Source organism: Nothobranchius furzeri, chromosome 16 (assembly GCF_043380555.1).
Source record: "Nothobranchius furzeri strain GRZ-AD chromosome 16, NfurGRZ-RIMD1, whole genome shotgun sequence".
In the NCBI taxonomy this organism is placed as follows: Eukaryota; Metazoa; Chordata; class Actinopteri; order Cyprinodontiformes; family Nothobranchiidae; genus Nothobranchius; species Nothobranchius furzeri.
The window spans coordinates 58388841-58401340 of record NC_091756.1 but is presented as its reverse complement, the minus strand read 5'-3'; the positions used below and the strand labels follow the sequence as shown (position 1 = coordinate 58401340).

At 41.7% G+C, this 12500-nt stretch overlaps 3 protein-coding genes across 3 annotated transcripts in view; 2 read left to right on the top strand and 1 right to left on the bottom strand.

The window, feature by feature from the left end:
- Nucleotides 1–1629, top strand: part of btbd8 (BTB domain containing 8) — a 44034-nt gene extending 42405 nt beyond the window's left edge. Inside the window, exon 19 of the mRNA XM_070545861.1 lies at nt 368–1629. Coding sequence (XP_070401962.1) covers nt 368–855 — 488 coding nt within the window. The 3' untranslated portion in view covers nt 856–1629. The remainder of the gene's footprint in view (nt 1–367) is intronic.
- A 941-nt stretch (nt 1630–2570) lies between these two features.
- Nucleotides 2571–5232, top strand: LOC107387382 (protein SPO16 homolog). Its single transcript, XM_015962327.3, has 5 exons — nt 2571–2953; nt 3093–3186; nt 3834–4005; nt 4175–4253; nt 4339–5232. Exons 1-5 carry the CDS (start codon nt 2894–2896, stop codon nt 4456–4458), a joined length of 525 nt encoding a protein of 174 aa, XP_015817813.3. The 5' UTR covers nt 2571–2893; the 3' UTR covers nt 4459–5232.
- Nucleotides 5233–5295: 63 nt separating this feature from the next.
- LOC107387381 (glomulin) overlaps nt 5296–12500 on the bottom strand; it is an 18954-nt gene continuing 11749 nt past the window's right edge. The window contains exons 15-18 of the mRNA XM_054749641.2: nt 6056–6119; nt 5854–5989; nt 5694–5788; nt 5296–5617 (exon numbers count right to left, since the gene is read on the bottom strand). Coding sequence (XP_054605616.2) covers nt 5522–5617; nt 5694–5788; nt 5854–5989; nt 6056–6119 — 391 coding nt within the window. The 3' untranslated portion in view covers nt 5296–5521. The remainder of the gene's footprint in view (nt 5618–5693; nt 5789–5853; nt 5990–6055; nt 6120–12500) is intronic.

The following is a 12500-nucleotide window of genomic DNA, read 5'->3' as shown; positions in this document are numbered from 1 at the left end:
TTGGGGTCTGCCTGTTCAAAGGCCTGCTCGTAACTTCCAGAATCTGTCCGTGTTGCTCCGACACAGCCGACTGGTGCTGGCGATGCATGCTTGCTTTGCTTTATTACGTGGATAAAGAGATGCATTCAGAAAGACCCTCCTCTGTATGTTACCTTTAAAGCAACTGTTTACCCTTTCACTTGAGTTTGGTTTGTGGTGACTGAGGAGGAGGTCACACAACAACTGAACCGGTGGAAAGGGCACAGTTGCGTTAAGGGTGAATGTTCAGTTATCAGTTTTACTTTAGTCTGGCGCTAACTCGTCTGCAAAATTAAAGAACCTGGAGGAATTACTCAGTTGGTCATTTTGCAGTATTAATTGTTTTTAGGGGACAATGGTTGTGACAGATTGGATCAAACCGGCAAACATGACCGCCGACCGTCCAAGGTCCTCTCTCCCATTTACGAGATGGACGTAGGAGAAGCATTGCAGCGCTTTTCGGATAAGGACGGGAATCCTGAACAACAGGCGGATGAGGAGAGACAAAAACGGGACCAGGACTTTGCAGAGCGGGACTGGCGCCTGCTACGGCAGCTTCTCTCAGACCACGAGTCTAACCTGGGTGTCACAAACCCTGTTCCTGAGGAGCTCAACCTGGCCCAGTACCTCATCAAGCAGACGCTGTCCTTGTCTCGTGATTGCCTGGACTCGCAGGCATTTCTGTCCCCAGAGAGAGAGACTTTCAAACGATGGGCTGAGCTGATCTCACCGATGGAGGACTCGTCTACCAGCATCACCGTGACTAGCTTCTCTCCAGAAGATGCTGCTTCTCCACAGGGAGAGTGGACCATCGTGGAGCTGGAAACACATCACTGACCACATGCAAGACAACCTGTCCCACAATCACTGTAACCGTCTTAATTTAGAATAATTTGTCTTTTTGTTTCCTGGACTGCACAGATCTCTGCAGTTTGTTTACATCCTTACTATTGAGACCATTCATTTAAACCGATGGGCTGTTGTGAATGCAAATATTTTTGTATGTTTAACTGTTCAGTTTGTGACCTGGAAGACTCAAAAAAACACCTGCTTCTTTAGATCTATAAAACGATTTACTGAAGTTTCTTAAGAAATAAACAGACTTACATTGTGTGTAAAATAAAGGTTTGTGTTTCTGGAAACTAAAAAAAAATGTCTTCATCTGACATTCACTCAGTTTCTCTACCAGCTTACTCCTGTTCAGGATCTCTGGAGGTCAAAATGACTTGGACCAGTTTACCATGGCATTAAGCCCTTTTCTAAATTTGACCCTAAAGATGTTTCACCAACACTGCCGTCCTGTTGTCCTCAAAAATAAAATTAAAAAAAACTTGCCATTTATTTTAATGTGAGTTGCATTGATAAAATAAATGGCTTTTTCCTAAGCACGTTTAAAGGTGCTATTTCTAGGGTCGAGAACTTTGTAAGTAAGTAAAAGTTTATTTATATAGCGCCTTTCACAGATATAAATCACAAAGCGCTGTACAACATGATAAAGATCAGGGCAAATACCTCTAACCAAAAAAACATCAGAAAAACAATAGCAGTGATAAACGTAGAAAATAAAATGAGTATAAACAAAGTGAAGGTGTGAACCCGAACAAAGCCATTTTTTTGAAACATTTAGGGAGGGAACGCCTGGATGAAAAGGTGAGTTTTTAGATCATTTTTAAAGACCTCTACAGTGTTAGAGAGACGGAGATTTGAAGGTAGACTTCCAAAGTCTGGGTGCAATAGTCTGAAAGGCCCTGTCCCCTTTGGTTTTCAGTCTGGTTCGAGGAACAGCCAGGAGGTTTTCAGATGTGGATCTAAGGTTCCCAGAGGTGGTGTGTGGGGATAAAAGCTCAGATAGGTAGCTTGGAGCCTGGTTGTTAAGAGCTCTATAGGTCAGGACTAAAACTTTAAACTGTATTCTATATTCTACCGGGAGCCAGTGGAGGGACTGTAAAACTGGAGTGATGTGAGCTCGTCTGCTGGATTTGGTTAGGAGTCTGGCTGCTGCATTTTGGATGGCTTGAAGGCGTGAGAGGGAGGTTTTGCTGAGACCAGTAAAAAGAGCGTTGCAGTAGTCTAAGCGTGATGACACAAAGGCATGGATGATTTTTTCCAGATCTGCAGTAGAAACCAATTTACTGACTTTTGAAATGTTTCTCAGTTGAAAGAAACAAGAGCGGGACATGGTTTTGACGTGTGAGTCTAAACTTAAAGCTGGATCAAAAATAACTCCCAGGTTTCTAATGTTTGTCTTGGCTGATGGGCAAAAAGAGGCAATTTTTGCTGGATTTTTGGCTGAAGTTCCGGGGGTGCAGCGATCAGGGTCTCTGTCTTGTTGGCGTTGAGGACAAGAAAGTTGCTGGACAGCCAGTTACATATCTGGGTCAGGCAGAGTACAAGTGTGGCCAGCCTGTCCAACTGGTAACCATTATAAATGCATGAAAGCCAAGAAATGCAAACTCATTTTTTAAAGGAACAATAGTGAAAAATCAAGCATGACTGATGTGAGATATCCGCGGTTAATAGCTGGAATGTGTGTGTGTGGGGGGGGGGGCATACATACGTACACACCCATGTCAACATTGCCAAAGTTCCTACTCCAAATCGTAGCCACTGAGCTACTATTTTAACATTTATGCATTACACTGTTACAACTTAAACATCAGTTCTGAACATTAATAAGTATAAAAATATGTTTTCACCAAACGCGATAAAGTTGGACCTTTTAGACGCTTCTCTGGGGGAAATAAACGTGTTGAATAACCTAAACAACAGCGATACCTAGTGGTGTCTTGCAGAGTCCACATGTGGACGTACTTTATGTTTATTTATTTACTGACATTGTTTTCAACGCTTCGTCATTCATTCCCCACTAACTGAAATGGAAACAAACGAAACTACTCCGTGGAAAACAACAATTATAATGAGCGTTTCACTTCAGGTGAAGACACCTTTTGGAGCTCTAACACAAAAGTAGCTAGCACGTTAGCATACACGTTAAGTTGCCTAAATAGATCTTATTTATATTTCACGGTGGGTTTTGTTATTATTCTGTTTTTATTTATTTTGTTTGTGGGCAGAACCACGAAGTCTACAGGATGCTTAGAGCTCAGCAGCACCGAATCAGGCTCTCTGGCAGCGTCGAGGCTGGATCTGTTATCTTCCCTCTGTCAGGTAAAACTGAGTTGTATCAAACACACCTGCTTCACATGTGTGTCCATATGTACCACTTTTTAATGTACATGTTACAAATAAACAATTCTTAATCATTTGAGACTTAAGCACATATTTGAAGTTCAGCTGCTCAGGTGGGACTCCAGTGGCTTTTGGTGCCACCAACATGAAAGTGGTGACACCAAACCTTGTACTGATGCTTCAGGCTGCTGGTGGTGGTGGTGTAATGGTGTGGGGGAGATGTTCTGGTCCCATTAGTACCACCTGAGCCTGGTTTAAACTCCACAGCCTACCTGAGTATTGTTGCTGACCATGTCCATTCCCTTTATGACCACATGGACCCATCTTCTGATGGCTACTTCCAGCAGGATAAAGCACCATGTCACAAAGCTCAGATCATCTCCAACTGGTTTCTAGAACATAATGATGAGTTCACTGGACTCCAGCCACTTCCAGTCACCAGATCTCCATCCAGTCCAGAACCTCTGGGATGTTATTATGGAACAGAACCTCTTTCCAACACCCATGGCATGATGGATTAAAGCACTTCTGAGGGCAAAATGGGGTCTATAAGGTGTAGCTAATAAAGTGGTCAGTGAGCGTTTGGTTAAAATGAGTAACTCGTGACTTCTCACTTTAATTCCTAGGTACTGCATTTCTGCTAGCTGAACCTCAAGGCTTCCCAGAGTCTCTTGACCATTCTGAGTTCTTTGAGCTCATAGAGAAGTTCACACAAGTCCATAGGAACTGCTTTTTACTTCTATTTGCCACCTTTTCTGGGAAAGGACAACTGCAAACTTTGACAGAAATTCAGAGCAGGTATTTAAGTCTCAGTCATCTCTATAAAATCTTTATTGTTCTAAATTTCATTTAGTTAAAAGGGGAATATGATTCTTGTACACACACACACAAATTAATTATTTTGTTAATTAATTATTGCATGTTTCCTTTAACGTATTTGTAAAATGGAGCACGTTGTCTCTTCCAGATTCTTTGGCAGCAATCTCAGAATCCTGCCTGTTCAAAATGCTGCAGAAATAGTCAGAGGAATGCTGGCAATTGCCAAGGTGGCCTTAATACAAATCTGCAAAACAAATATGTTGTTCTTCACTTAGGATACTTGAGTCATAAAGGCCCTATTTTTTTTTGCAGGCCACCAGTAAGCCACATGCTGACAGGATCCAAGCTTGCATGTCTCTGGTCCGTGCACACATCATTGAGAACAGTCCTGTGTGGGACATCCTGAGAGACATAAAGCCAACCTGTCCATGATTCACTTTTGTTTCATAACACAAACTACACTATTACAGTTATTCTTTGCACAAGTAAACCCATTTGATGCAAAGTTTATAATAATAAGAATGTCTAGTCTGCTTATAATTTAAGATTTGTATCCTCATTTTGAATTCAGATTTAAGTTTTCAGACCATTCTGATGCTGACTTTCAACAATAAAGGCTCAAAAACACATGGTCCATGTTTGTTAAATCATTTTTCTTTAATTATTTATTAGATGGACATTCTATTAATTCCAAATGTCAGTTTGACAAAATATTAGGAACACTCCACTTTGCCCAGCTGGATGTTGCGTTATGGTTTATATTTAGGTGTAAATTATGGTTTAAATTTTATTTTGGGGCGGTCTTTGGAGAGTTCCAGGTCCAAACCTACTGTTGACTAAAAAAAAACACCTCGATGGTATATGGACTTTTGGGAAGATATTCGGTAGTCCCACATCAGGTGTGAAACTAACAAAATTTCAGTCAAACATGGAGGTGGTAGTGTGATGGTTTGGCTGATTTTCTGCTTCAGGACTTGGCCCACTTGCTTGGTTTTCTTGTGTCTAGCAGAAAATTTTGAAAAAGAATTTAACATTAGGCAAAATTAACATTTGGTCCAATATCGATATCTGATATTAATATATCTGTCGTGGCCTATTACCAGTACTTATATTTACTAATATTAGAATTATTCATAATTATAATATTGTTGGATAGATACAGACACACGCGTTAACATTTCTGAGATGTTTACGCATTTACATGAGGCCAGGTTAGGTAGTCTTTTGTGGTAAATGAAACTGTTTGAAAACAACATTTTGTCACACGAATGACCTTTGTGTGATATTTGAATTTATTTGCTGAGCTGAAACAATAAAGTTTGGGAATAAAGCAAAGATTTGAATGAAGAGAGTTGTTCCTTTCCACTGTCACCTTCTGCTGTTTCTACTCAGGTTGAGGGATTACATCAGGATGAGGGATTACATCAGGGCAGTCTGCAGGATTCCTTATTTTACCTAGTGTTTAAAATGTACTCTGTAGAGGTAGGAAGCTGTCTCAGTGCATTTTGCTCAGCTTTTCCTCAGTGATCTCTTCAATTCGGACCACAACACTCTCCATCATGTCAAACGTCACCAAAGCACTCTGCAGCACCTGAGAATCCAGACAACAATCAGATTGGTCGCTTCACAAAATCACACGATAAAGATGAAACTAACTAATCCCATACCTGGTACTGGACCTGTGGAGACATGTTAGACACTTTCACATCCCTTGTCGTCATGGTTTTGATCAATCTGGTGGATCTAGCTGCATCTCTGGCTTCTATCAGACAATAGAAGTTCAATGTTCTGCTAAATGTGTCGCATAGATTAGCAGCCAATCTCTACCTTTTGCTTTCAGCTGTATGTCCTCCTTTAGTGATTTTAGCTCAGCACAATAATACGCTCTTGACATGCTGATGCACACTCGCACGATTTTTAGGTATTGGTCTTTGATCCTGCAAAGCTCCTTCCACATTTCTACCTGAGGGGTGGAGAATCTGAAGATGATTGTTCTGCATTAGGGTCAGTTAGGGTCAGGTGGACTTACGCTGCTTTTCAGTTGTTGGTCTCGGATGAGCAAATAGCGCAGAAGATTCAAAGTCTCCATTATTCTGGATGGAAAAAACCAGAACATCTGTTAGTAAAAGTATCAGAGAAAAAGTAATCAGAGAAAATTACTTGTTCTGGTAAAAGAAATCCTAAAACAAAAAGCATGAACAAGTTAAATAAACATTATTTTTGAAGAGTACAGATCATTATAAGACACTTTAGAATAATCTAGCTAGAACATATCACTGTAGAATAATTTATTAAATAATACAGTTTTATAAAAACTGATAACTGTAGATTGTTTTTGACAGTTATAGAAAAATGGATACTATTTCTGATCAAAATAGATTATTAGAATATTTTGGAGTATTTTATATTGGAGGATCTGCCTCAATGTCTTCTTCCTCTTCGTCATCATCACCGATGTTGACTGGAACAGTAACTGTCTTTCATTTTCCATAGAAATTTTAGTTTAAATATGCAAAATATATTCAATATTGTAATTGCAATCATTACTTTTAACATGATTATGAGGATTAGGTCTGAAAAACAATAGATATAACCTAAATTAAAGCTGCAAGCAGCGTCGTTCGGCCCTCGCAGCGAAGCTGCTCGCCCTCCGTCCGCACCCCCTCCGCTCCATACCCGACACTCTCCAAACCCAGCTCCGCGCTGCTCCGTCCTGGCCAGCAGCCGGGGGCACCAGGGCACGTCTGGCAGAACAGAAAGTCCAACCCGACAACAGAAACCGTGAACGGCCTCCTCGTCCACACCTCACCCTGACTCAGCATCCCCTCTGAGCCCACCATTACACGTCTCACCACTAGGAGATACGCTATCTTTACCACACTGGTGATGTGATGTTCAGTCTCGGGCAAATCGGAGGCTGTTTGTGGAAGTTACAGTCAAACGTAAGGTCATGGCGTCACGCCAGAATTCGCCATGGCATCAAAGTCCCTCCCTATCTGGAAAGCTATCAGATCTGAATGGTCATTACAACATCATGAAGACAGTGCATGACCTTAGTGTCATGTTGACTAAATTAGAGGGGACAAATATGGGCATTTCACCATAAAACTAGACTTCCAATAGTCAGGGGGCGGGGCATAGGTGATGTCAGCTGTCCACATTATCTTTGTCTTCAGATGTGGTCAGTGATCACACAGACAACGTTTGATATACGATCTGATCATGCACATGGGAGTTAAGTCAAGTAATGTAATGGCGAAAGGTCAAAGTTTGAGGGTTAGCCACACCCACACCTTGATACTTATTTAAAATCCGACGGTTGAATTTTTTCCCCTTTGTCTTAAGAGCACATAGCAGATGTTTGTAGGTGATCGGTGAAAAGGGCGACGGGGCATCAAGGTCCAAACAACATGTGCGAAAACCACTAAATCAAGTACTTGGACCAAAATGGCCGACCTCCTGTGCGACTTTGCACTTGGCTCCAAGAGACTTTTTTGTAGGTCCTGAGACACTACATTAGTGTACCAAATTTCGTGATCCTCAGTCAAAGCTTGGCTTGGGGCTGACAGTTTTAATGGTCCTAGGGGGCGCTATTTCAGAAAATAGGCCACGCCCACAAACTTCAGCTGTGCAGTTCTATTGGGGGTCAGACTCAGATCACTCACCAGACATTTTGTGGCGATGTCACGATAATTGAAGAAATGAGAGGCAAACGTATTGCCATGGCGTGATGGCAAATTTCGCCATGCTCCCAAAGCCCCGCCTTTTTTTCAAACCTGCCAGTACTGCAGACCAAGTGACCTCAACTTGTCAGCTGCTATTTGCCAGAGATTGCTGGTGATTGGGTAAAAGGAATCCAATAGGGAGCTGTGAAAAAAAGAGTGGCGTGGCGAAAGGTCAAAGTTTGAGGCTTAGCCACGCCCACACCTTTAAACTTATTTAAAATCCGACGGTTGAAATTTTTCCTTTATGTCTTAAGAGTATATAAGAGAAGTTTGAAGGCGATTGGTGAAAAGAGCGATGGAGCATCACTCTCCAAACAACGTGTGCGAAAACCAGTAAATCGAGTACTTGGACCAAAATGGCTGACTTCCTGTGCAACTTTACATTTGGCTCCAAGAGACTTTTTTGTAGGTCCTGAGACACCACATTAGTGTACCAAATTTCAAAATCCTCAGTCAAAGCATGGCTTGGGGCTGACAGTTTTAATGGTCCTAGGGGGCGCTATTTCAGAAAATAGGCCACGCCCACCGGATGTTCACATCAAATTTTTTGGGGGGCTGGACTAGGATCACTCCCAAGAGGTTTTGTGGCGATATCTTTAGAAATGACGAAATGGTAGGCAAACGTAAGGCCACGTCGGTACGCCTGACTTCGCCGCGCCGCCACAGCCCCGCCTTCTGGAGAAAACTCCCATAAAGTGACGCCAAGCAACCCCAACTTGTCTTCAGTTTCCTGCTAGAAATATGGGGTGATTAGTACAAAGGGCGAATTTTGGACAATTTCCCAGTAAAACTTGACCTTTTAAGGCCTGAGGGGGCGGGGCTTATGTGACATCATCAATCAACCATTCATTTGTCTTCGGGGGGCGATGACGATTGTCCATAGCAAATTACTTTAACTGTAATTCTTTCATTTATGAAATTATAGCAATTTGAATTTTTTTGGCGAGTGCTCGAACTTTGAGGCCTGGCCCCGCCCCTTCAGTATTTACGAAAAGTCAGTTTTATTTTCTCATTTGATTCGTCCATCGCTTCTGTTCGATCGCACATTATTTTTGAGACAATCGTGCGAAAAATGATCAAACTGTTCAACCAAATATAGAGCCTAGAAATGGCCAAAATGGGGTAAAAATGGCCACTTTAGTCCAAAATGGCCGACTTCCTGTTTGATATTGACCATGGGTGCAAGAGGCTTTTCTGTGCGTATTGTTGAATTCTACAGGTGTACCAAATTTTATCACTCTACTATGAAAAAAGGTCAATGCGGAGGGGTATTTTTAATTTTCCAGGGGGCGCTGTTGAAACACTTTTATACCAACTTTCACATTGCCAGTGAAATACGTAAATTTCACGCACTTTCTAAGAAATGGCCAAAATGGGGTAAAAATGGCCACTTTAGTCCAAAATGGCCGACTTCCTGTTTGATATTGACCATGGGTGCAAGAGGCTTTTCTGTGCGTATTGTTGAATTCTACAGGTGTACCAAATTTTATCACTCTACTATGAAAAAAGGTCAATGCGGAGGGGTATTTTTAATTTTCCAGGGGGCGCTGTTGAAACACTTTTATACCAACTTTCACATTGCCAGTGAAATACGTAAATTTCACGCACTTTCTATATTGGGCCAGAATTTGGTGAGTTTTTGGATATGCTAAGACCCCCTAAAGGCCGTCCAAAGACGCGGAAGAAAAAAAAAGAAAAAAAAAAAAAAGAAAGAAAGAAAGAAAAAAAAAAGAAACGGAGCAGATACAATAGGCCTTCGCAGCGCTTCGCTGCTCGGGCCTAAATATACATAATGCCTTTGATACAGTAGACCACACTATTCTTTTAACCCGTTTAAAACAGATCGGCCTCTCTGGTGCTGTTCACAGTTGGTTCACTTCTTACCTCACAGACCGGACTCTTATGGTGAGATTGGATACCTGTTTCTCTGGGGTCCACAGCATCACACGCGGTGTGCCTCAGGGTTCAGTTCTAGGCCCAGTGCTTTTTAAACTCTACATGCTCCCTCTGGGCAGCGTCATCAGGAGACACGGGGTGAATTGCCACAGTTACGCTGACGATACACAGTTGTACATCTCCGTGTCTCCTGATGACGCACAGCCAATGGATACACTTTTTTACTGCATCTTAGATACTGCAATGCCCTGCTTTCTGGTCTTCCCAAAAAGAGCATCTCGGGTTTACAACTTTTACAAAACTCAGCAGCACGTGTCCTGATGAAGACCAGGAAGTGGGAGCATATCACTCTGGTTTTAGAATCATTGCACTGGCTCCCCGTGTGTTTCAGGATCGATTTTAAGGTTCTTTTAATGGTTTTTAAGTGTCTTAATGGTCTCGGGCCTTCTTATCTTTCAGAACTGCTTTTACTATATAAACCCTCGCGGTCTCTGCGCTCCTCTGGCAGCCGTCTCCTAGTTATCCCTAAAGTTAAGACACACACCCACGGCGAGGCGTCCTTCAAGTATTACGGCCCTCGCCTTTGGAACGGGCTGCCGGAGGACCTCAGGGCCGAAGGGAACATCCAGGCTTTTAAGAATAGGCTCAAGACCCACCTTTTTAGCTTTTAACTGATTACTATTTATCCAGTCTGTTTAACTGTATCGCTTGTCATATTTGTTTTTTATATAAATACCTATTTGTCTCTTTTACTTAATTTTATTATTTTATTTACATCTTAGTGTTTTTTTATGTTGATGTTTTCTTTTACTATCCTTGTAATCAGTTTTTATCAGTTACTTTCTTTCCATATTAGCTTTTGTTATTTGACAGTTATATGTTTTAATCCTCCAGTGTTTCCTCTGCGGAGCCCTCTGCCTTGGGGCCGGTGGTCGGCAGCGGCGGCCGGGGCGCTCCTCGGTTAGTGCCCGGGCAGTGGTGGGGGTCTCCGCCTTCCCTCCCTGGGCGTCATGGGCCGGTGTCATGGCTGCTGCCATGGATCTGCTGCTGTCGAGGCAGATGGCTCCGCTGATGATGTGTCGTCCATTACCTGACCCATCTGAACTCAGCCTATTGTTTACTCTGTTGGCATTGATATTTTTAAAATTTTTCAAGTTATTAAGCTTTTTCTGCGGAAATTTTCCCATTGAAATGAATGGGATTCGTCAATTTTCAGCAAATTCCTATCACCTTTTTGACCTAAAACTGTATTGGTTTCCTTTTAACTTAGAGACTTCATTCAAAGTTTAACAAACTCACAAGAATTTCCTGTTTAACATATTAATGAGGCTTTTTGATATCGTTTACAGTTTTTCTAAAATCTTCTGGCTAAATGGAATTACACACCCACACATGTGAGTCATCAAATCGATCGGCTAGGCCTAAGGAATCCATCCATTCATCCATCCATCCATCCATCCATCCATCCATCCATCCATCCAATAAACCATCTAACATCCATCCAACAATCCATCCGTTATTTCATTCATCCAACCATTCATCCATCCCAAATCAAATCTAGACATATGTTAATCTATCAGTTTCAGATATCAGCAAATATTTCTAAATTCACAGTTCAGCCAATTGTAAAAATGTACCCGTTAAACTATTCTCATTCAAATGCCAGCTGTTTAACATTTCAAAGTTCGAGTTTTTAATAAATGTTCAAAGATTAAAGTTTTTTTGCTGTTTAGCATTTTTTATCCATTCTTCACCTATATTCTGAGCTTTATTACACTTGGTGGTGATTTTTGCTTCTAAATCTTTAAATTCATTCAGCTCATTTTGACAGTTTAGCTTAGTTTCAGCTTCACTTCAGCTATTCAGCAGCTTCAGCAGTCCGTTTCTGAATTTGGCTTATGCTACTCATTTCACAGTTCAACTAAATATAAAAATGAAACTGTTAAACTAGTCCTACTCAAACAACAAGTGTTTGGACTCTTTTGCTGTCCAGATTTTAAATAAGGTTCAGATTTCAGTTTTCTGCTGTTTAGGATTGTTTTCTCCGTTCTTCACTTTTTGTGCTTTATTTACATTTTGGTGCTTTTTGCTTCTAAATCTTTCAAAACATTCAGCTCATTTTAACAGTTTTGCTTAGTTTCAGCTTCAGCAATTAGTTTCTGAATTCAGCATATGATGCTAATTTCACAGTTCAGCTTGTTACGGACCCTGAGTTCTCCAGCACTCAGCTTCTACTCCGCACCCTTATTCCTGCACCATTTTCAGGACCTTGGAGAGCGCCCAGCTCCCTGGCTTCACTCTATGCAGCTGACTCCCATCAGGAATCACCCAGCTGGAGCAGATAAAGATCAGCGCTGCTCAGAGAGGAGAGCGAGGGAGAGGAGAGAGAGAGGGAGAGAGAGGATTGAGGCTGACAGAGAGAGGACTGGAGAGAGGATTGGAGTGAAAGATTGCTTACTTTGGAGAACTTGTGGACGGTTGCCCCTGGCTGGTTTAATTTCCACCCGTATAAGAAAACCGGTTGAGCTCCGGTTTTCTTTGCTCTTAACAGAGTTGACTGTTGCGTGGGTGAGTTGGTTCACCAGTGGACCTTTTGGTAAGGCCTCCGGGCAAGCTCCGTTGTTCCTGGTTTATTTTCAGAACAAGTGAGTTTCCGTTCCCATTGTTATTTGCTCCTTTAGTTACTTTAAGCCCTCAGCATTTGTTCCTGCAGCCTGAATTAACTCCTGTTTTCATTAAACAGGTTTTTTTCTCCCTTAGGGACACCTTTAGTTAATAAAAGGACTTTCTTTTTATTGTGACTTGGTGTCAGATTGGTTCTTTTCTTTTCTCACGTTCCTGTGTTAGGCCTCC